The sequence below is a fragment of the Callionymus lyra genome, chromosome 10 (assembly GCF_982586985.1).
Source record: "Callionymus lyra chromosome 10, fCalLyr1.hap1.1, whole genome shotgun sequence".
NCBI classification, from domain to species: domain Eukaryota; kingdom Metazoa; phylum Chordata; class Actinopteri; order Syngnathiformes; family Callionymidae; genus Callionymus; species Callionymus lyra.
In genome coordinates, this window is record NC_141827.1 from 23,490,936 (window position 1) to 23,514,904 (window position 23,969).

General features: G+C 38.9%; 2 protein-coding genes across 3 annotated transcripts; both read right to left on the bottom strand.

The window, feature by feature from the left end:
- Nucleotides 1-1,025: 1,025 nt before the first annotated feature.
- On the bottom strand, nt 1,026-18,431 carry LOC148070996 (ras-related protein Rap-1A). Of its 2 annotated transcripts, none has more exons than XM_087801816.1 (8): nt 18,305-18,431; nt 11,340-11,428; nt 10,261-10,329; nt 10,048-10,104; nt 8,841-8,981; nt 5,505-5,648; nt 5,113-5,246; nt 1,026-2,102 (listed from the first exon to the last, which is right to left on the bottom strand). In XM_087801816.1, the coding sequence occupies exons 2-7, from the start codon at nt 11,394-11,396 to the stop codon at nt 5,157-5,159; spliced, it is 558 nt and encodes a 185-aa protein (XP_087657942.1). In that variant the 5' UTR covers nt 11,397-11,428; nt 18,305-18,431; the 3' UTR covers nt 1,026-2,102; nt 5,113-5,156. The 2 variants fall into 2 exon arrangements, with proteins under 2 accessions (XP_087657942.1, XP_087657943.1); XM_087801817.1 differs by lacking the exon at nt 18,305-18,431 and adding an exon at nt 13,980-14,045.
- A 2,235-nt stretch (nt 18,432-20,666) lies between these two features.
- timm17a (translocase of inner mitochondrial membrane 17 homolog A (yeast)) lies at nt 20,667-23,757 on the bottom strand. The gene is made up of 6 exons (XM_087800510.1): nt 23,705-23,757; nt 22,420-22,519; nt 22,156-22,219; nt 21,833-21,961; nt 21,652-21,756; nt 20,667-21,417 (listed from the first exon to the last, which is right to left on the bottom strand). Exons 1-6 carry the CDS (start codon nt 23,728-23,730, stop codon nt 21,347-21,349), a joined length of 495 nt encoding a protein of 164 aa, XP_087656636.1. The 5' UTR covers nt 23,731-23,757; the 3' UTR covers nt 20,667-21,346.
- Nucleotides 23,758-23,969: the final 212 nt, after the last annotated feature.

Here is a 23,969-nt window from a genome sequence, read left to right on the forward strand (position 1 = left end):
TTGTGTGCCATTTCATTGATATCAGTGAGGGTCGTCTTCACAAAAGTTGTCACCCAGACCTAAAATGAGAATGAAGATAATTTCTCCTCGTCTCTGATTTAAATCACTGTTAAGTCAGAGAACTAATTCTGCTGTGAGTAATGTCTGCATTTTATATAACATCGTTTGACGTCATTCGTCTTCCCTTGAGCGTTGCTGACTCGACTTCTGCGGTTATACTGCACCCTTGTGGTCACCTAGATAACGTTAAATGAAAGAAATGCCATTAAATAAACGTGATATCGGGTAAAATATATTTAGCAAACAGAACTAACCAGTTTTAATAGATTAATCATTTATATATTGGCGTGCTTAAAATTGTGTATCATTACTTTTTCATGAGGGACAACGCAGTCACATGAATCCAATTTACTTTGTAAACATGAGAAAAAGGTCAAGTTTATCCAAAATAGCAAGACATCACCCGGGAGATCATTAGTATCTGCTTTTTTAGGACCGGAAACTAAGATGTTGGAATGAGTGATGCAACACATTCAACACAAAAATAACTTTATAACAATATTGGTACTGAACAGGTCACGTGATACGTAAAGTCCTTTACATCATTTTTTTTCTTATTGCGTATATACTGTTGATTGACATCACAATAATGAGTTTGTGTGTGTACATTTCATATATTAATATAGATTGTAAGCACTAGTTTAATCAATATACGCTTATTCGTTGACTCTTTGCCGCCATATTTTACTTTCTTCCATAATTAATTCCTCTTGAAAATGTTAACATTTAAAATATGTAAAAGCTTGTTTAAGACCATAACAGGTAAATTCTACAGATAGTTTGTGTCGAGTAAAGCAATATTGGTTTAAATATAACATTTTTGGGGGGGCTTCAAGGCCGACATTCTTCAGAGACGTGGAGTAGAGGCTTCTCTGTGAGGAGACACTTTCAAACATCTGGTAAAAAACAATTCCCGGCTTCATCAAATCTTCAACCCTTTAATGTCATAAGAAAGTCAAATGCACTTTGGATAAAAGTTTAATTCACAAAAATACATCAACCAATATAATGAAAATGTACTAAAATGTACTTTAATAATTCGTAAATGCTGGAAAATCGTTGACAGAAAAACACAAGAAGCATTATTAGAGTTGGTTTAGTATAATATATTTCAGCTTCAAGAGACATAGAAATCAATCCTTATTTCCCCCATAGTTCTTCTATAAAAGACCCATTTTTCTGAAGCATCATTATGCAAAAAAATGGCATTAGAATATATTATGGGAGCTATGAAATCCCAGTGACCAAGTATAAAATTAAGTCACGTCAGAGAGAGATATTTGCAGAAGAGAAGTCCATGAACAACAGGGCGAACAAAGAGAAATTAAAATACAGATTAGACCTTCCATCATCACAGACATGGAGGAAGTGGGTGTCGGTGTATTGCTAATAAAAAAGAAATGCTCACTTTTCCACTTGATTTTACTTGAAAACATCTACACGCAATAACTGATGCTTTATTTTCATGCTCATGTTTGAAGAATATTTAGAATCATACAACTAAAGAGGTCGACGTCCATGTCTTCAAATACGACATTGAAAAAAGATGAAAAATACCGAAAAAAACAGATCTAATGTCGTTCTATTCTCTCTTTGTTAAACTGTCAAACAATAAGAATAAAAAAGAAATGTGAATAAGGGGGGCGGCTCTGGAGCAAGATAGTCGGCTCGTGGACTTTTTTTTTTTCTTTTTTTTTTTAAACAGCGTCTGAGGCTTTTATCAGTTTGTGTTATTTTGATTAGTTGCACGAATGTTCCACCTAGGGGAGGGGAGGAGGGTGGTGGGAGGGGGGATGGGGGTCACACAAACCGAGACGTAAAGGAAGGTCCTCGGAGGCGAGAGACCAGAGTCTTCTCTCTCTCTTACTGTCTTTTCTCGCTCTTAAATCTCGCTCACTCTCTCGTCGGTCGTCCTCGTCTGTTGATGGGAGCAGTTCGGTCAGCTGATTCACACCGGTTATGGCTGATGGAGGGGAGGGGGCGGGGCTTGTTGGAATGCTGGCACGTTCCAATCAGGGCAACAGTTCTTCATTACAGCATTTCTGCAGGAGGACACAGGCATTAAGTTTAGGAAACACAAGTCACACGCCCTGAATTCTTTTTTTCAATGTAGAGAAGCAGCACCCTCTACAGGTCGTTCAGGAGCACTACAGGATACAGCTTTAGCCATGATCCGAAATCTATTCATATAAATAAATACATATACATTGAAGCGACTGTTAAGTTTAAGCCATGCGGTTTCCATTCAAATATTTTATAAAAATTAAGATATGAATTCTTTCGTTTATGTCTAATGTTTTTCTGTGTATCTGTAACTTCTCAGTGTCAAATTTTAAATATGTCTCCTTATTAAAAAACATGTACACATCATAGTCCAGTTGATCAAATATTTTAATATACATCCATCATCCACCTATATACGTCATATATACTGTTGATCAAATATCTTTGTCATTAACTACTTTTAAAAATCCTCAAACAACCCATTCATTTTTAATCAAATTTACTCTCGTCATTCTCTTAGTCTGAACCACGAAAGGTTTTGTTGCCACGTTAACTTCCATTTAAAGTTTACTGCTAATGGTTTGACTTGCAATTTTAAATGTTGAATAACACATTCAACAAGTGTGGCTCATGGGCAATATGACCTGCTTAGGTTTCGCTCACCAACTCGTGCTCATGGGCATGGAGAAGCCTGCAGGGAGCGTGGGAGAACCCTGGAGGCCTGCTCTAAAAATAACCGTTTTCCTTCACCTCTTCTATATTTTCAGGTTTACTTAACTGAAATGTCACGAAAAACATGTATGGGAAGTGGAAGAAAATTAGGCATGACAACCTTGGTTTAAATTTAAAATAATGATCGAGCACAAACTAAAAGAAAAACTAAAGTCAAACTAAAAGTTTCTGCACTTAAAAATAGTATAATTATATGCAATTAAATCAAAACTGAAACCGACATTTTTAAGCATGTATCAAACTGGTTCTAATAAAATAATCCTGCCTGCTGCATGTATGATGTGATACTTAAATTTAACTTTCCATACAGCAATGCCAACATTCACCTCCTGATCTTTCAATACATAAACTCATAACATCATCATGGTGATTGATGTTCAACTATTTCAAGGCAGTCGACAAAAATCTATATCTTCATTTCTCGCTCCTATAGAAATTATTCTCCAGGCATGATCAAAAATAAATATTTTGCTCCTCTCTACTATTTGCCAGAGTCGTATTACTCTGATGTTTCTGTGTCTACATGAACCATTTCACACACTAATCCAAGTGAAATTGCCTGATGACTGCTGCAACGCTCCCGGCGATGTGCCTGGGAAAGCATGACTTGAGTACCAGCTGCCGTTTCAGGCTGAGGTCGCTCTAAAGCGGGTCTCCTCCATCACATGGTTTCACTTGTATAACCAGACACTGTCAACAGAAACTAACTTGGAGGATAAAACAGAGAAGTCCATCTAAAAAAAAAATTGCTCCACTCATGCAATTATGACATTTTACATCCAGGCGGACGCCCACGTGAGCGACCAGGTCACGGTGATCCACGATAAACTACTTCCTGTGTTCCATTAACCTTCCCTCTCCGCCGTCGCAGTGACCCACACAATCATAGTCTAGGTGCTGATGTGTTGTTCACAGAGGAAGACTGGGGTCATAATCCAATTAGTGCTGGTTCACGGGGCCGGCCGGCGTGTGAACTGGAGGGGACGGACATCGCCCGGGGCCCCCGCTCTCACATGCAGACACAGATGGATTCAGACGAGGGCCGCAGTGGGTGGTTCGGCTTCCCCGGTGCCAGGGCCCGACACAATGGTCGCGTCTGTAGCAGTAATCCGGTGTTATCGGCAATATCAAAGTTCCACGTCCCCGGCTCGGTGAGTGAAAAGTAAGTGAAGGAGGCAGACATATTGTTCTGATGCCGAGGCGGAACAAGGTTGTCAGGACAACTTCTAGTCTTAAAAGTGTTTTATTGTCAAAGACTTCAAATCCTTTTATGCATTTCGGGGGACCATTCACTTTTACAGTTAAGATTATTATAGCAAAGCCATAAAATTATGTTTGACGAACTTTCGCAACATCAGACCACAGAAATAAATGTTTCCGTTTGGCTGAAGCTTCATGTGCTTTAATAATTATCCCGTCGTTTATGAACTGACTTTTTTTTTTTTAAATAAAAAAGTCTTGCTTAACTTCATTAATTTGACTGTTAAAATAAAATGCACTCTGATGATTTGATTAAACCATTTCCCACTCTTAACTTCAAACATGACCTTTGAAAACAAAGTTTTTCGATACAAATAAAATACAACGGAGGGATAAGGGAGAATTGAATCCAACGGTTGCTCCTGAATGTGTCGACCTGACGTGAAAAACTTTAAGATAAATATGGAAACTTTCATTATAATTTAAAATATCAATTGAAAAGTCACACAGTATGTCAAATGTTACAGAAATTCAAGAACTGACTCAATCATTTGAATAAAAAAGGAGTTAGTGGAAGTGAGACCTTATCGAGATTAAGATCACACTTTCACTTCCTTATTCACGATAGCAAAAAGTATTAGAATAAAAAAGCAAAATTAAAATTAAACTTCCGTTTTGCAATAAACAAATGACTGTAAGTAGTTTTGTCCAGCATGATCAAAAAAGAAGTTCCACTAAACTAAATATATTTTCCCAGATTTATAGAAAACGTGTGAGAGAAAAATAATTCATTCATTTGGCAAAACGAAAAATTGTTGTACCGATTTACGACTGTAGGTGGAGCCCTCTTTCACTCAGACTTGAATAAATTTCCCCAAATGAGCTTCAGGAAATGCTCTTCACCATGAAAATCCTCAACGGTTGCACCCTCGGGTGACACAAGTCTACCCTGGCAGCTATGGAGGTGTGGCTTGACTGATGGGACAATAGGCTGTGAAGTGTTATCTACAATAGGCAGAGTGATTACGTAACGAATATTGACGTGACAGCCGGTCAGTGTATCGCAGAAAGAAGCGCTTGTGTCACATGAAACTAAAGGCACACACACACACACACCTGGCTCAGAGCTGCTGCAGGGGCTGGAGGGGGGCGGGGGGTCTTTAAAGCAGCACACAGTTGGATTTCTTTTTCGCCTTCTTCTTTTCCACTGGCGTTTTCCTATTTATCTGTCTGACCAGGTCATAGAAGATCTGCGAGAAACACAAGTCTTGGCATCAACCTTGTTGTCGTCAACAGTTACACTTGCTAACAAAATAACTGTAAAGCTTAAGGTAAGTCAATCAAACAAGGAGGACGTCCACCTTTCATGGTCATCTTACACACTCCTTTTATGACACCAACACTTTACAACACTTTTCTGTATTGACTGATCCAAGACTGAATATTAATCAAGCATTATCTTATCAATCCGATACGAGCGATATCCGTTACTAAAGGCGTGTACTCACATCGAGGACATTGATCTTTGACTTAGCAGACGACTCTAAAAAGGCACAGTGGTTCCACTGTCTGGCCAAGTTCTGGCCCTGCTCCTTCCCCACCACACGCTCATCCTCCAAGTCACACTTGTTCCCAACCAGGATCATCGGCACCTGCAAGAGAATGGTAGAGAAGTGAGCATTTCATTGAGGGAAAATATTTTTATACTGAATATTCTCAGCCATCGTGGGATGCGTTTGCGTCCATTGCTTTTTCCATTTAAGACAGTAAACAGATTCTAATTTCCCACAGTTGCCATGAAGTCCCAACTCAAGGATTTGATGCAAAGATTGAAGACGATTTATGGGCCTCCAAGGAGTCTTTAAATCAAATGCCGAGTTTATTAAAAGCCCCTACAGACCAGCTCAATATTTGTGACCCAATAGTGTCGACAATTCATCTGGACAATGCGTTTTAAATTAAAATAAAAAGGTAATTACGGCAAAGATCTATTCAATTACGCTTTAAGGCGGAAAACCATCGTCGCAAAAACATTTAAAGCCAAGCAGATATGAACCGTTTAAAACCCTGCATTATGGGGTTAAAAAAGCAAGTTAAATTCTTTTGAAAGTAACATTTTAAATTCAAGAATTAAAGTAAGGAGAAACTTGTAGAAGCGCTTGTTGAAAATAAACGTTTCCTTTTAGTCAATGAAAATCCATAAAAAAAAAAAAGTATTTGGCAATTCACCAGTTAGCAATAAAGATTGAACACAATTTATTTTATTTCCGCCATGTTAAACTGGTCGTCTGCCAACTTTGTCAGCCAATGATCAAAGAAAAGGGGTTAAAAATAAATATAGAAGAAGAACCAACAAAGGGTTTGGATCGACTCTATGAAATTGAACTGAAATAAAAGTACAATGAATAAATGGGATTATGAAACAATCGATTCCTTCATACAACAACTTCTCTAAGAAAGTAAGTAAGAGGGGGAATGTCACAGGGTGTCTGGATGCGTCTCATCCTGCCGGCTGTTTCCTGACCAGCTATCTAGGGAGCTCGCTATCCTGGAGGAAGTGGAGGCTGCCCCGCCCAGTCAGGATAACATCGACTTCCTTCCTGCGTGTTTTCAAACATATCCATACTGAGCAGCTCTGCGTGCAATCACACATCAGGGAAGGACTATGTGTGTTCCTTTATTAAGTTGTGTGTATTGTCATATTTGGGCTTTAACGACTGTGACGACAGAAAGAAACTTGAGGACCCTGTCGGAACATATCGGTCGCTGACAGGATATTGACTCACTCTGCAGCTCTCATAGAAAGAAGAAAAGGGGTTAAAGCCAATAATAGAATAATAAATATAGAATTACACTTCCAGGACTCCATCAAACAATTGATGCAGGATAAGAAACCCAGCAATGACCCCCCCAGTCTCATCATGTGAGTCAGGAAAAACCAGTTACTTTTAAAGTCAGCACCTCGACATGTGCCGTCTTGTGGACCGCTCAGAGGCTAATTCAGTAATCCCAGTAAAAGAAAAGTGTGAGGGATTAATATACCAGAGTCACATTTTTCATTTAGCCTCGGGCGGCTGAGGACAGGAAACGAAGATGTTTGCAGTAACCCATTCGAGGTTAACGTCTGATATCCAAACAAGCGGCCTTGGAATAAGAAGCTAAACATCTTTTCAAGCAACTCTTCGAAGGACTGTTGGAAAGAGAAACTCGTGTCTCTCATCCACAGCCTGCATGTGATGAAAGGAGAAATCAGAGTAACAGGAGGAAGATGAAATGCAGGGGATGGTGCCTGCAGTATGCAAGATCCTGCCTAAAGAACAGACATAACCAGCAGAGAAGCCTGTGAGAAGTTCTTTACATTCTACGGACAGGTCCTGTCCCGCCCACAATGGTATGCTGGTGGGTAGGTTTTGGGGGGGACACGTAGCAGGGGGTGAGTCACGAGCATAAAGCAACGCATTAGGACGGTCTTATACTCACAAGCAGAGACGGAGATGGCCCGGAAAAAAGCCACAAGACTTCTCTTATATAAGGCGTGTGGAGGGAAGTGAGCCTTAATACACAAGTGACTGCTCACTTACTTAAATCCTCACCCCTAATGACTCTTTTAAGCAGATGGAATTTTCTCCCACTGTGTTATAGGCGCAGTCATTAGACGGCTTGTTAATTGAGCCTGGCGATATCAAGTCTCTGCACTCTGCTAGCTTTGTAGTCAATTGTGCATGGCTAAAAGTGAGAGTGAAACCAGCTGCAGAAACAACTGGAATGTCTCTGCTCCACTTTCACCATGCATCGGCTCAAAAGCTTTCTGCACGTCAAATATCCCCATCCTCTTGGATGACCAGGGAAAACATGGCAAGTATTTCCTTCAGTTATGCATTCCTGAGTGAAGCCAAGATAAACAGATGTTTTTATAGGTAGGGGTTGAAGGGGCTACTGTAGCATCACATTCAGGTCGTCACGGTGAGAAATTGAAAGAACACATGATGGAGATGATCACCATTTCGATCAAAGATGAAGGAGAATCACTAATCTTCAATCTCCAACCCCCCCCCGCGTGGCTAGCAGTAGTCCAAAACCACAGAGCCTTTGACAACCACAGCTTCACAATCTTGAGTTTTTTGGGATGAGCCCAGGCACGCTGTGCACATCATCCTTGACAGTGCAATCCCTCACACATGGCGCCAGACCACAACGAGACCACATCGTCCAACATGGATTGGTGAGGGGGGGTTTAGAGGAATGACAGCGAAACAGATAAAGTAACATAAAAAAAAAAAAAGTTAAAACAGTGATTTGAAAGCAGGAGCTGGTTAATGGAGGGTTGGAAAGCGAAAGACAGCGAGAGGTGCAACATTCATTCCAAGCAGAGATCTCCAAAAAAGGGCAACGCAGACTCAGCTGGCGTTCAAAGTATAGCACTTGAAAAAGGATGGAACTTAAAAATGAAGTGGAGGGACAGAAATGTGCTGCTTTTTCGTACCGACTTCAAATGCACTTTGGGAAATTGAAGGTGTCGTATGCAGACTTCTTCCTCATCATGTCTGTGTCACCAAAACACATGAGCTTCTCATGAAAAACACCTGGCCGTGCCAGAATACATACGCATCATAATTAAACAACAATACATTGTGAATAAAGTGCGAACACATGTGCAAATAACTTCAGCATCAAAAACAGAAAGTGTTGGAGGGTATCCATGGCAACTGTGCGATCAGGTTCCAGAACCATGTGGGCGGCTGAGAACATTGCTGACATTTCCAACAAACCGTTTTTCTGGGATAAATTAACAGAACTAACACAAGAGTACAAGGACAATATATTGTTTAAAAATCAGAACTCACGTCCTCTGTGTCCTTTACTCGTAGAATCTGTTCTCTCAGGTCCTGCAGGTCATTGAAGGTGGACTGTGCTGTGATGGAGTATACCAGGGCGAACCCTTGGCCGTTCTTCATGTACAAGTCCCTCATCGCCGTGAACTGCTCCTACACGGGGGGGAAAGAAAAGCATCGGCAATGAAGATCGTGCCTGCAGCCATTTAAACATTTTATAGACCTTGTTTTGTTCAATAAGACAGGACAAGAATGTGACCTGGTTTAATGTGAGCGACATATGGTTCTATACATGGCTCTTATTGTCCGGCACAAAGTGTGTGGAGAAACTGGGTGAAGCACTCAGATTCACGTTCAATATTATGAGATAAATGTTTGAACCAATATAATTTCTTTAAACTATAACAATCATTCCTGACATCTACTTTGTGTTCAATAAAAACAAAATGAGCTGAATTGTCATAATTTATTTAACGTGATGTCATGCTCGAAATACCTGCTATATTGGCTCAGCTTTAAATACGTTAAATGGCAGATATTTGAGGATTGTTTTATTTATGTGTAAATAATAATGAGCCGTTTCAACCCCAAATTCAACACATAAATCATGCGTTACCAAAGACTACAAACATATCTTCCCCCATCTTGTGACTTGCTGAGGCTGATTTAGTAGAATGTGGGTCAAGTTCCTCTAGGGTTGATTGTTGCATCCTACATTGGAATAGAAGACCAGACTTGGACCTGGAAATACGCCAGTTGAGCTCCTGGCTAATGCTGGTAGGCCTTCAAGCTACCGTCGGCCCAACAGTATAGAGTCGCGCTCAGAGAGGGACGGTTACACAACAGCTCTCAGATCAAAGTCTGTACTCGCCGTTGAGTTTTTATGAGCGTTTGAAAAAGAGTGTTGCTCACACATTTATACCCTTTCAGATTTGTATCAATGTGTACTCTCCGTGAGTCACACGTGCCGAGTCAGCAAAGACGTGCGTGTAGCCAAAAATAATTGAAATGCAAACATGTTTATTCAGCAAATCTCTCATTTGCAAAAAATGCCACGGGCAAAAAAAAAAAAAAAAGGTTGAACAAGAAGAAAAAGCCACAACGCAGGTTTCCGTCTGTGCACAGGTGCGTAAATTACAACTCTTTTTTTTCTTTTTTTCCTTCAAGCGTTTGATGTCTCATAAACCAAATGTCTTGTAGGTTGTGTGTAGTCACTTACTGTGCCGGCTGTGTCGAGAATTTCAAGCATACATTGTTGCCCGTCTACCTCCACTTGCTGAAATGACAAAAGCACAGTTTAGTGAACAATTATGTCGAGAGAAAAGATGATGATAAAATTGAGGGGGAAGAAAAATGAAGAGATGGGGTGAGGGAGCTGAAAAAGAAAAAAGGAGCTCATAACAACGGGCTTAATTTGCTTGGAAACCATTACCTTTCTGTACGAGTCTTCTATTGTTGGGTCATACTTTTCCACAAAGATTCCTTGTACAAACTGAACTGTCTGTAAGGGAAGAAGAGAGAAACGTTGTCATACTTTTAAAAAAATGGCCACGTCCGCATGCCAAAGATCAAGCTTGGACAATCCATTAAGCAACCGAGGTGCTTCAGGGTGAGTTTACATTGGGTGCAGAGCAGATCATCTGATAATATGTTTCAAACACGTCAGCAAGTCATCGAGGGATTAGCTCAACACAGACACCTGGTCAAACTTAAATATGCACTGTGGCCACAACTCTGTATACAGTTGTGGTCTTCCATGTCTTTGGCGGGTAAGAACACACTTTTTCAAGGTCTCACATCTGTTCTGCATCAGAGACGCTTTACTTAAAACAATGAAAGAAATGTTTCTTTTCATTTGTTACACTACAACGATACAATATTGGTATCAAGGTTGAACCAAGTTAAAAAAAAAAACAGTACAAGAACAGCAAGTTAACTCCTTGAAATAACTAGAAAGCTTAGACTTCATTTAAATGACGAATATGGATTAACTGAATTGTAAGAACCGTTTTTCCTTTTTTTAAATTTGTCATTAGTGAAAATCTGCTTTAGGAGGTTTTCCAAGAATCGGTGTAACTCAGACATATTCTATATTATAGGTTGTCATTATTGGTAAATTAGCCATTATTATCACTAGCAATACAAAAGACAACATTATTGTTATCTTTATTCCACCGAACAACAATCTACGATCTACGGCTGCAGCTCTAGAAAAGTTGCAGCTTTGAAATAGTTTTACAACATTCTAAATCTTGGTTTTGAAATCTAGGAAGTAATTCTCTGAATGTCAAATAAAACAATTTAAATTAAAGTGTTATTTTAGAGACAACTTTTTCCCCCCATTATCATTAAGTGCCATCAAGGCATATTTTATTAAATACAGCTCTACATTTGGTTAACTTACAGAATTATTTTTTTTTTTTTTAAAGTCAGGGCCCAGGAGGGTTAACATCCTGCACAGTGTCAAACTCGAGAAGTAATATAGATGAGGGGTCAGGAGGGAATACTCACCAGAGCGGACTTGCCCACACCTCCGGAACCTAACACCACTAGCTTGTATTCACGCATGGCGGAATCACTTCACCAGACAGCCAAACAGTCTGCACAGGACAGATGAGAAGACAGAATATTAGTGGTTTCAATGCTAACCAGCAGAGTTTAATTCATTTTGTCACAAGTTGATGGAAAAAAACTAAAACATTTCAGCCACGAGAATGTTTCCGCTATGGAGAGGAAGGATTCCCGTCATTCCTAGAGGTTATGGGACAAGAGGCAGCACAACAATGGAGGGAACACCCATAAGTGGAGCTGCTTCAGGGTGGAGGAGGTGAAGAGTATCTGACCCGGCTCTAACACAAGCCAGCTGTGGTTCCTAGTCTAGTGTACAGGGGGGACCAAAAGGGGAGATAGTTTAGCCGAATAAATAATGACACAATCGCACAGCACACGCCCAACTCTGCGACTAACAACCGAATGTTTGAGTGTCGTTTTCAATAACATGACAGAGACCAGAAAATGGGAAAGCGCCCTTGAGCACGAATAAATCTGTGAAGTCATCGAAATATCCTTTCGCAAGAGCCAAGACTTGAACTCGCTGGCACACGATGTGGCGTGAAGTCAGCTGGGTTAGCCAACTGGGTCATTACAAGTCAGGTTACAGAGCGACCGTTCGATCATAAACTTTCACTTCACACAGCCACATTTCGACGGTCAATACGTTCATCTTAACGTTCAATCTAATGAATAAGAAATAACAGTAAGCAAACAAGCAAGCAGCAGATTGGATTTTTTATTCATGACGCTCTGCTCCACTGAGATCTGCACAAGTATGTGTAGCTCACACATAACTGCTGCCTCATCAAAATATTTCTCAAACTTCAACTGCAGCTTCTGCTCAAGATCTCATCTTGTACATCTGCAGAGCTGCACTGCACATGTGGAATGTTCACCTTGGAATGTTGCAAAAAGACAAAATTCAGTGGATCCAGTGATTGAGTCCCTCTTGAGAGTATCGTCAGTAAATATGATGCTACCATGATTTATTTTAAATATCTTGACATATAAATCACAGCAGATGGCAGCTTGTGTTTATAACCAAATGATTGATTGGTTGGTTGCGTGTTTGGTAAGTTGCATGAGCAACAAAGCCCAAATCGCTTTTCTGCGACGGGTTGTTTTGTTACTTTATGTTGCAGGAACTCATTTTGTTTAAAGACCATGACGCTGACCTCATCACGTTTTTTAGTTGCTCACAAAATGAAGTGTTAAAGGTCTATTAAAGGCTGTGCTTTTAACAACTTTACCTACTTAAACCTTAACCTTTTTTTTATGCAAACCATCAAAAACGAACCGACTATAGCGGGAAAAGCAGGTCTCTTGGTGCCGGTTCTCTTGACAGCACTTTACTTTAAATACTTAGGGAGTTGAACAAGGCTTTGACAACCTTTAACTTCAATAGATAGAAGTGACCATGTGGGACTTGAAGCCTAGGCTGTGGAGAAAGTAGATCCACTAATCCTCTGCTCCGGTTCATTTCGGCCATACAGGCAGTTTGCATAAACTGAGAAAGAGCAGGACCGCAGTAGAGACGGCAACAGTCGCTGCCGCTATGTCAAATAAACATTCAAGAGTAGAGAGCATGTGCAGTGTCACTCACAGCTTATACAGCAGGGTACTCAGATGTCAGATCAGGGAAGATTATTTATTTTGAGGCGTTTATGTGAAGTCTGCAAAAAGCCTTCACGGAATATAAATGATTACGATCCTGACTCAGGGTTTCTTCGTCAAGGTTATTCCACCAATAACATTTGGCACAACATGTTTACAGAAGTCTGTTTTTTTAGAATGTTTTTAGAGGGCAACCACATTTTCTAACAAAATATTTTGATTGTTAAAAATGTTTTTTTAACTTCAGCTTTTTTCGAGACAGAAACTTTTATTGCCAGTGTTGTAAACACAACATAGGAATTTTATTTGAACATATATCTGAAGGGAGATTAAATCATTTATAGAACTAAAACAAAGTTGCACAATTGTGGATATTTGTTTGCTTAATTTGGGGATTTTGAAAGCACATAAGGGTTACCATTTCTATACAGAAAGAAATGCAATGAAATTCTAGTTCTAACTACTCTAACCTGTAACTCTTATTCTCTTAACATTAACCCTTTTCTAGTATTGAAGCTAATGAAATGATTGACAATGTATAGGTCATTCTAGCTCACTGTTCAGATGAAAATGACAAGAAAGTATTTTTAAATAAACAGTCTAAAATAAGAATAGGGAAGCCAGTCTTGGGATTTGATTGAAGCTACCAAGATGACAGTAAAACGGTTGTAAATGGTTAAAAACGACTGATCACCATGAATAAATCAATGGTTAACAAAGTGAATAATGACGCCAGAGCTTTCGCAGTTATTCAGCGAATGCTTCAAGACGCATCCAAACACTGACAGTGCCATTTAAGGACATCTCCCTTTTAAATCCGAAACCTCTCCGGTTTTCCACTGAGCTCAACTACACGGCGTCATTCCCAACACAACAAAACGCACCACAGCCTTGCTCTTGTAGTAACCACCAGCAAATAAGGAGCGAGGGAAAGCCACATGACGCGGAAAGCATGTTCCTCAATGCCATCGCGTAATCACTCACCCTCTACAGCCAAAGGTATGCGTCCATCTAGGGCTGGGAATTGGACCAGGCAGCACTACTAGAGTGCAAACAACTCTTTGGCTGGAGAGGTCTGCAGAGAGAAGCTCGCGGCTCAACAGAAACATTTCCTGGTCGAGTGAAGCTAATCTGACAGCGACTGACTCAGCTGGGTGGTATGACTGACAGCTGCCCCGTGTCTCCCCCAGTCAAGGCGGATGATGTCAACACACATCCGTTGGTTGGGCGGTGAGATGGCAGCTCCGCTCATCCTCTTGCTCATCTTGATGACATTTAGAGCAAAGGGTGGTTGAGAAAAAACAACACTTGAGGTTTTGCGAGTGGAAAAAGACACTGCGATAGTCGCTGTCGAGGCCAAATGTGTTTTGTGTCGATAAGCTACCGGTTACTCATAAGCTGAAACAAAACCATGACACGCTAACACCAGGTTTAATGGAGAACCCACTAACTTTTTGGGATTAACGCAAAAGCTTATTACGGCAGCATGCCAACTAAAGACTTAAGTTATTAAGTTTAACTTTATTTAGCGACAAGACCTTTTTCATACCACACTCAAAACAGAATTTTAAACTTTTCAGAAAATCGTTGAAAAGAAAAAAAACAACAGTACAGTGTGGCGACTTTTTTTAATTCAGATCTACATTTATAAACGTGTACGAATCCGTGGTATGCATCATGTTCTCACAGACCTGCATCTAGGTTTAAATTCAGCTATGTGGCTGGTGAGATAGCAGACATACATTCTCTACACAATGGTCCATTCATGAGCCTGATGGATGGCTCTCCATTTGAGGTGGTGATCGCCGGAATTTTACAAGCTAAACAGTTGTGCTACGATCAGCAACATAAAAATGTTGCAGCAGTTGTCCTCTACATTTCTAGAGATTAAGATTTTGAATGTTCGTAAATGACCATGTGATACATGTGAATTCAACAAAAAGCAGATTCCAGCTTGTGGCGAATACATATGTAATTTATATACATGATGAACATTTTTTATGACAAAGGCATCATGAGAATTTTTCAAATACTTCTAAGAATCTAACGGAGGGATGGTAAAATCCAGCTCTCACCATCATCTACAGCGGCAGATATTCTTGTCAATTTGCCAAGTGTGTCAATGTCATGCTAGGATTACTCAGGTATTTTTGTTTAAATTTAACTGAAATACCAGGGGGGGGAAACTGCATGTATTCTTATGTGCGATTCTATGATACGTCTGAATTTACAACCTATAAATCCCAATGAGTCACATAAAGAGCTGTAACTTGGAACACTAAAGTTTGGTGACGAAGATGCCAAAGCGACAAATACCATCCTCAGTTTGCAATGGTGTCACAAGCCTTGGCCTGTAACCACATCCTCTTCCAAAAGCAAAAAAAAAAGGCATTATGCTGATAGAATGGAAACAGGGGAGCGAGAAACTGAAATAGCTTTTCTCTGTTCCTGTTAAGGGTAGTGTCTAGGGTGGGTGGCTCTCATTCGATAATGTTAGATACCAATACCATCACTTCGAAACCAGTTCCTAAATTATCCTTTTTTTCGCTACCAATTATATAAGATTAATTTCAACAAAATCTACAGAAAAATCCACACATTATCAAGTTTTGTTCACACATAGGTAATGAAAACTTGGTTTCAATTCTTGGTACTACGGAAGCCTTTCAGAACCAAATTTCGATACCAAGCCCTACACGGGTGCAAGTGCTACCTGTGCGTCATCAGATGACCAGGGCATAAAGGTCCTGAGAAGTAACTAGTAGTACAGGACTCACTTTCTCATGAGATTCCCTGGGCTCATTAGCTTCTAAACTTACTAACAATCTGGGTCATTTTTAATAAATACAGACCAATTATGTGGCAACAATAACATCCCAAAGTCCCAGTGAGGCCCTAATGAGACGATGAAAGAAAATAAAAGTTGAGGCTGTCGTAAATGTAAATCATGTAACGAAGAGAGATCCCGACTTGATAACCTTTAAAAAACAGCTAACCATTGCTAAATGGTTGGCTGGGTTGGCCAAACCAATCAACCAAGCTGTATTTTTTAAAAGATAAACAAAAAACCTTTTCAACAATATGGCTGATTGAGACTATGATGACTACATGTGTTTATGTGCAGGAGCTAAAGAAGCTTTATATGGAATTTCTACCCCAAGACATCATAACATCGTGTACCTGACACATCTATAACTTGTATTACTTTTTTGTAGGGCTGGGTATCAATCTAAGATGTAAATAACGGTAGTGATACCAATCATTTAACTTCAATACCAATTATTGAGCAATCTTTTACCAATTTCATAAGATTCTAACAAAAATTAAATGACATTACACATAGTACAAATCTCAAGTGACATCGTTTTTTTTTTATCATTTCCGCTCCAAGCGGTTTTTTTCACATAAATAATTTCCACTGCAAAATAATACTTGCTAAGAGGTGACAAATCAATCTGACGTTCACTGCCATTGTCACTCATTAGTTTTCCACAATAAAATCCGAACATTATCATGTTTTTAATCACAAATGGCTACCCAAAGTTGGAACCAAAACACAAAGCAAGATACCCTTTACCATCCAAGCATTTCAATCGTTGCCACAAGAGAAACAAATTTCAATACTCAGTGTCTATTTTAGTGAACCGATTGAAATAGAAAATTATTTCCAGTTGGGTTGATTTTTTGGGGGGTGAGTAAATAGCAGTTAGCGGAACCAAATAAGCCTCAAACCAGGAATATTGTTGACTCAGCCAGACGACTCTTTGTCATTGGTTTCCTTTTCTTAAAAAAAATATCAAGAGGATCTCAGTTTACATAACAGAGGGAAAGCAAAGAAATATTACATGCCTTTAAATATTTTCAAATCCCCAAAGCTCTATCATACAGTAGGCATTAAAGGGAATTCTAGGTGGCACCATCATGCAACTTGAAACTTTATGCATGGTATAGGCAAGAACCGAAGTGTGACCCGGAGGCCTCCAATGTATTTTCAACTAGGCAAAAATATGAAAATTCATATGGTTTTTAATTTAAAAAGCGTAAATTCAAATGTCAAGAAGCTTTTTATGACAAAAGTCACAAACCATTTTCACCTCTACATAACTGCAAATGACACTGGTTAAATAATTTCTTAAATAAATATGACTCTCGATTTTTTCTACATCGGATCAGACAAAACGGTATTGATATTGGTGTGGTCGACTGGATGTTGTTTTATAATAGCTCTGATGATCTTTCCTTCATGCAGCTAATGGAGTAAACAAAAATCTGACACTTTTTAAAATAATGTTTCGACTAAACATTCAACTTCATTTATTATTATTCTCACAGTTTCTAGAATGAATAACTACATTATACTCAGAACTTAGTTTAACGTAAACAAATTGTAGTTGCAGACAGAAAACAAGAGTAAAGGGTGTGGTGAGGAAAAGGTAGATCACCCTTGTGGAGGATTTTAATTCAGTAATAACACTTTAATTATTAATAGAGTTGACCTGCTGTGTGTCGGTGTACACACCTTTCCTGTTTTCTCGCCCTGCTTCTCAACAACATGCTGACCGTGGTAGCAGAAACTGAGGGAATCCAGCCACTTATTTCCCAGCAGCAGCAACATATGTTTATCACCTCAGATCACGTTAAGTCCCTGCGATCTGCAGCGAGACCACCAAACACGCATGCCAGATCACAGCATTAGCTACCATCGCTTCAGCCCCCCATTTTTTTCACACATTCTCGCGGAAATAACCTCCATTTGGCCCACGTAGTCCCCGCGGGCGTCTATAAACAACGTCGATCCGCACCAGGGACTTCACTAAATCCCGTTATAAAGCTGGTTAGCTTAACTAGCTAGCTTTAGCTGCCGACGACCGGGCCGCCGACACTTCGTTAGCCACCTAGCTAACTAGCTAGCTAGCTAGCCGTCACATTCCTTTTCCCCTCCTTTTATGAATAAAGTGCGGCTATGATGTCACGTAAACGACGTTTACAATAACACACAACCATAGATGTTCTCGCGGGTAAAATTGTTTCGCTTACACTGAACCGCGATCGATCGATCCGCTCGGGTAAAACGGAGTCGTTGGCTACCTGCCCTTCCGCCCGGCCTGGACTAAAATGGGAGTCACACTCGCTCGGTTTCTCTTCACTACTTCGCAACAAATGGACTCCCGGCGAGCCTCGGTTCGGTCACTCACCGACACCGGGCAGGCGAAAAACACCGAGACCCCCCCACCACACACACACACGCGCGCAAAGGGGGCACATTTAACCGTGTAAAGGCGCTGGTAAAGTTTGGTGTTGGCACTCACCGTTTGTCGCTCGCTGCCTCTCGCCGCTCCGCAAGTGTCAGTCTGCCTCCCTGCCGCTGACGTCACTGCCCACTAGTTCTTAGTTTTTCTTAAAAGGGCATGAACCTGGGAACTAGATAGAACCATCCCTGGTTGACATTATAAACCATTAGAAGCAAGTTTGTGTTGTACGGGAAAGAATGAAAATAAAGAATGGACAAGCAAATCGTCAAATATATATTTGAAGTAAATTAAAAAATTACATTCTAAAATAAACTCAAGGCTTAATTTTATTGTATGGAATTCCATTTTAACTGCTTGTATTTAAAGATTGTAAAGAAGAAGAAGAAAAAAACATATTTCATATATTTTACAATTCATACAACTTTATTTATTTATTTAGTTATTTCTCTTTATTTCTCTTTGTTCTTGTTCTTATTTTATTTTGATTTATTTTTTATGAAAAATTGCTGTATTTTTTGTGGCTATTGGAAAAAAAACAATTTAATAAAGTTCTACTTATCTTACCTTACCTTATAATTAATTACAGCAAATGCAAAGAAAGTAGTAGTTATGTCATACAATGAATGTAAAGTTTTAAATAAAGTAATATTTTATTTAAAAACCCCTTCAAAAAATATAAAAAATATATACTAAAACGATCAAGATAACACACGGAAAAGTATAAAGTATAGCTATTGGAAGCATTTCTAAATACTCTGTTTTATAATATGATTTCAACCTTTGTAAATAGAATCCCCTGACTGATATTATAGACCAGGGGTGAGCAATATTATATTTAATATTGTGACTGTTATATGAGACATTCAAGCAAAAAGAAAAACTAAATACTATGGGAACATTTTTAATAAATAAATCAAAGGACATATGTCTTCATTTGACTGTATATAATTCCATTTTAATTCATTGTACATAAAGATTATTAAAAAAAAAAGAATTGTATATACTGTATATTATTCAATTTATAATAAATACAGGAAATGCAAATAAATGTTTTTATGCCTTAAAATAAATCATGTAATATTTAATTGTATACATATTTAATTAAAAAATATATAAACCCACTAAAAGAAATATTGTATATTATCAAATGAATACACATAAAGAGGATCAAATAAAAGGAAGGAAAGAGGAGAATGAAGTTCCTTCTTAAACAAGATCTTAAACAAGTTCAATGTACAGTTACAATCATTATATAGCTATTGGAAACATTTTTAAATCCTTGATTTTATACTTATTTTGTGACCTTTGTCGGTCGCATTGATGGCCAAGTGTGGCATGATATTAAAAATAGATTTTATTAAAACATTTTTCAAATCAATATAAGTTAAATGAAAGGGCATTTTAAAGTGTAGCAGCCAACATATGTTCTTTCAAGTACAGGAAGTTTAAGCTCTTTTGTACTTTTCCCTAAAAATAAATAGAGTGATAAATACCAAGTAAAGACCAAGTAACCGTAATAAAATAAGTTTCCCTATTTTTGGAAAAAAAAAACCCAATGGGTCAGCAGTTTTTTTCCTTTTACATTTAAATAGAGCGGTTACAAGAAATGTCCAATTTAGTTGAATCAGCCCGTGAAGCTTCCTCTGACCGATGCCAACACCCAGGCCGCAGTGGAATTATCCTTCATCTTCTGCTTTCATGTCTTGTCTGCAAAGAAGGACGTCCTGGTGGGAGTGCAGTGTGAAAAGGTGACACTCAATCATCATGTGTCACAGAAGCCCAGAAATCAAGACTTGTTATTTATTTGTCCGTTTGGTCAAGATGAAACACAGTAGAGTCACAAAGACAATAACAAACCATCCAACTTGTAAAATATTAATAATAAAACCTTATTTCTTATAAAAGTGTTGCTTTTTTGATTTATCCTATAATATAAAAGGTAATCGGTAAGTCTGGTCCTGCCCGACACTGCCATCTAGTGGATGATATGTTGAGCTGTTAATAAGCTTTCCAATTATACATTTAGTAAAAACTATCAAGCGTTTTTTCAAATGCATTAAATTTTGGAAAACGTGAGCATCTCTGACAAATCTACGGTTTTAAAACAGAGTAATTACTTCTCCAAAAGTGCCTGCCAGTCATGTCAAACATCATCACACCAAAACTTTAATAAAAAACAGGTCATTAGTTCACTTCATGGATTAAAAGAGACATGAAGAGGCAAAGCCTGAAGGATCTAATGCAACATATAACAGTAGAAAATCTGCAATCTAGCTTCCTTATTGTCTGGGAATCCAATGAGAATGAAGTAGTCATAATGTCATTGATCAGTTTAGGTGAATGTTTGTCTCTGCAAGAGCTTGACTTTCTTTGATGAGCTTGACAAACTAAGTGATAACAGAGGAAGATTTCCCAAACCCAGTTTTTAACAACTTGTTTTTATTGTATTGCAATACAATCTCTGATAGAATCAATCCAAATACACTGTTGAGTTTCTTCCACTTGTATCCTATAAGCCATTCTTGGTCACAACAAGCATTTTTTTCCCCAAAATCTCACTGTTGGATTAGCAACACATGGAATACAGCACTAGGTTACACTCTTTACATTCCAACAAAATAAATAACCTTTAAAACAACCTAGATTTATGTGAAAAACATTTGCCATTGAATGAATTATCAACAGGAAGGCCAACCATCGCCAGCCCAAGCAGGTTCACACACACATTTAAGGCAAATGAGGATCGATGTAAGAGAAAGACAAGCATAATGTTGGGAGTAGCTCTTCTGATTGACTGTTGCTGTACGAGTCTTCTTCTGTAATTCACAGTCTTCTTAACTCATGCCTAGCTACATCTGACAAAGAAATATTAACAGGAGACTGACCTTCACCCTCAACAGCATCACATAAGTGAACAGAGATGAAGAGGCTGAGTGTGACATGTGTGTAAATGATAGAAATATAAAGATGTCCTTGTCCTTTGCTGACAGTCCGTCCAGATGTGATTGGTCAGTATTTGGACAATAAACATCTTCTTCCTTTCTTGTGAATGACAAGATTTATTTCGAAAGTCCAGTGGATGAGAAGCAGTGGAGCGTCTCACTGGTATTGTCTGTAGTTACCGAAGGAAGACGTGGGCATGGGGGCGGGTTCTTCAGGTAATGGTTGCTCTGAGGAGAGATAATCATACAATAAGTCATGACACACAAGTGATGCTAATAAAAGATGGTTTCACCTTAAACTATATTAACCACAGGTCATAAATTGAGGTACTTGTACAAGTATCATTATCATTACTTGCACAAACTTGCATGTTTTCTTTCAAATATGGTCCAAACCAAATTAGTAGAAAATGACAGGGAACTACATTTTTAAACAGGTTTATCTGCTGCAGCGTGACTTACCGATTGGGAATGAAGCAAATCTAGTCAGCAGGATTCCAGCACCTTCTATTAAGGCCAGAAGAATTCCTCCCATGGCTGCAGAGCCAAACATGGCCACAGGACCGTCTACAGAGAACACATTGTTTTAAAGAGTGCCGTTTTTCCAGGACATCACAACAAATCGCATGCGAATTAAACCCACTTCTGGCAGCGAGGATGGCTCCAGTCATGGCTCCACTTGTTATTGAGTTCCAGGGATCTTCCTTCCCTCGCACTTTCACCAAACCACAGTCGATCATGGAGAAGAGGCCTCCCCACACGGCAAAGCTGCCTGTAATCAAATATGTAATGTTAACAACTATACTGGGTAATAATTCAATATAAAAATGTGTATTCCTTGTTAAAATGATGTGCTCGGGGAGAGGCGAGTTAAGATTCTTAAGTGCATTTGTAGGTCACTTGAAAACATTTTAAACCAAATAATCTTTTGATCATACATCGTCATATCCATAAACTTGTTATTACCTCCCAGCGGTGGAGCTCTGGTCTTAATGGCAGTCAGGCTGCCCTTCATTCTGTGACTCATCCCCTGTAAATCAAAATAAAAATTTCAAATTAAACAGACACTTAACCTCAAACTTCTCATTTTAAACACAACAGAACAGATTCCCTTTAGATTCCCTTTGTTTGAGCTGTAGAGCCGAGTCATCTTTATTCCCCTTCCGAGTAAAAAACCCACAACCACATCAACAGCAGCGTGTTCGCGAGCACATAGCTTGTTGCTCTTACCGAGGGTGCATTTCTGAAGCCTTTGACTGCCTGAAATATTCCTCCTCCGATGGCTCCCATCGTGAAGGCTCCTCCACAGTCGTCCACGATCCTCCAGGGACTGAAATATTATACAATGTTTTCATTGATCACCTTACAAGTTATTATTAAGTCAAGATTCGATTAGTCATTCCCAATGACAAAATAAATAACCAAATAAAAATGGTTTTGTACAAAAACATCGAGAATTGTAAACCCAAAACTTACAACTTTAACTTTGAATTCTGAGGTATACTGACACAAAGGTTCCCTTATCTATAAAGAGAAGCTGTTCATCTGGTTTCAGCACACAGCGAAAACATACAGAGGAGGAAAAGGCAGAACTAAACCCATTATAGCAAATATCTCATTGACAACCAAGAATACAGGGTGATGATAAAAACTACCCCAAATCAAGGCACGACCTTCCACAGACTGCACTTTTGTACCTTCACTTCACTAGGTAAACATTTTGACACGATACAGGCAAATAACAAGAAATATATGTTACACATTCACTTAAAACTATGACTATAACAAATGAAGGTTGAGATCAACAATACAAAACTGGTTTAATGTGTTTTTTCTAGCTGTAAAGAAAATATTTTACACAAGTGTTCATTTATAACAGGACAACTGACCATACAGCACATTTTTTTTAACATTGTTGAACAATAATAAAGGCAAATGCCTCGACATAAAGCCGGAAACGACTATATTATTCATCAGTGTTCATCGATGTTCTCTTATCTGCCAAGGTTATTAGTATGTCCTCCACTCAGCCTTTTAAATTTCGATTTCAAACACAAATATGCTACCAAAAAATCTACCGGTTTTGGAGTCTATGAATTATTCGCTTTGCTTGTTGACTCGTCGTCCTAACCAAACATCAAACTAGCAACGATCAGCTTAGCATTATGCTAGTATGATATTTAGAGGTAAAGCCATGAAGATCGTTTTAAATAGTACGTGTCCGTGTCGTGTCCCCGGGTCAAGTTACGGTTAGGTTAATATTCTTCAAAATTAAGTATAAGTTTGCTATAATGATCTAGTATTTAAACCACGTGTTTAAGAAAAGATACAAGGTCACTACCAACGTGATGTAGCATTAGCTAGTTCCAGGCTAGCTGGTATTAAACAACACTAAATATGACCTCCCTGTGCATGACATGCTCACATTACTTGCCCTAATATTACCTAAGTGTTATCTTGTGCAATATTCCCTGCTTTATTAATTTATATTAACATTTTGGGCTGTCTGACTCACCATGGTTCTCTGGCATACTCCTCCATTTTGATACCCGGTGTAGGTACAATTTCGGTCCCCCCTACAATATCGGTCCCCCCACTTCCTACGTGATGACGTCACATGCGTCATATGCGAACGTCTCTTTAAAATATTTTTTATGGGTTAAAATAACGTCAACAGAAGGTTTACATGATACTTTTAACCACACATGAAACATTTATATTGACAAAAAGACGATCTTCGTCAACATAATCACTTTCCGTACTTTCATTTCCTGGTCTGA

Bases quoted from the DNA above. Each gene is read 5' to 3' on its own strand.
- LOC148070996 (XM_087801816.1), bottom strand. From the start codon at position 11,396: ATGCGTGAATACAAGCTAGTGGTGTTAGGTTCCGGAGGTGTGGGCAAG. The intron at 8,982-10,047 runs GTAAGTGACTAC...CCCCCCGTGTAG, and splicing joins TTCTCGACACAGCCGGCACA to GAGCAGTTCACGGCGATGAG. The intron at 5,649-8,840 runs GTGAGTTCTGAT...ATTCTCTTGCAG, and splicing joins GAGTAAAGGACACAGAGGAC to GTGCCGATGATCCTGGTTGG.
- timm17a (XM_087800510.1), bottom strand. From the start codon at position 23,730: ATGGAGGAGTATGCCAGAGAACCATG. The intron at 22,520-23,704 runs GTGAGTCAGACA...ATAATATTTCAG, and splicing joins GAGTATGCCAGAGAACCATG to TCCCTGGAGGATCGTGGACG. The intron at 21,962-22,155 runs GTAATAACAAGT...ATTTGATTACAG, and splicing joins CAGAGCTCCACCGCTGGGAG to GCAGCTTTGCCGTGTGGGGA.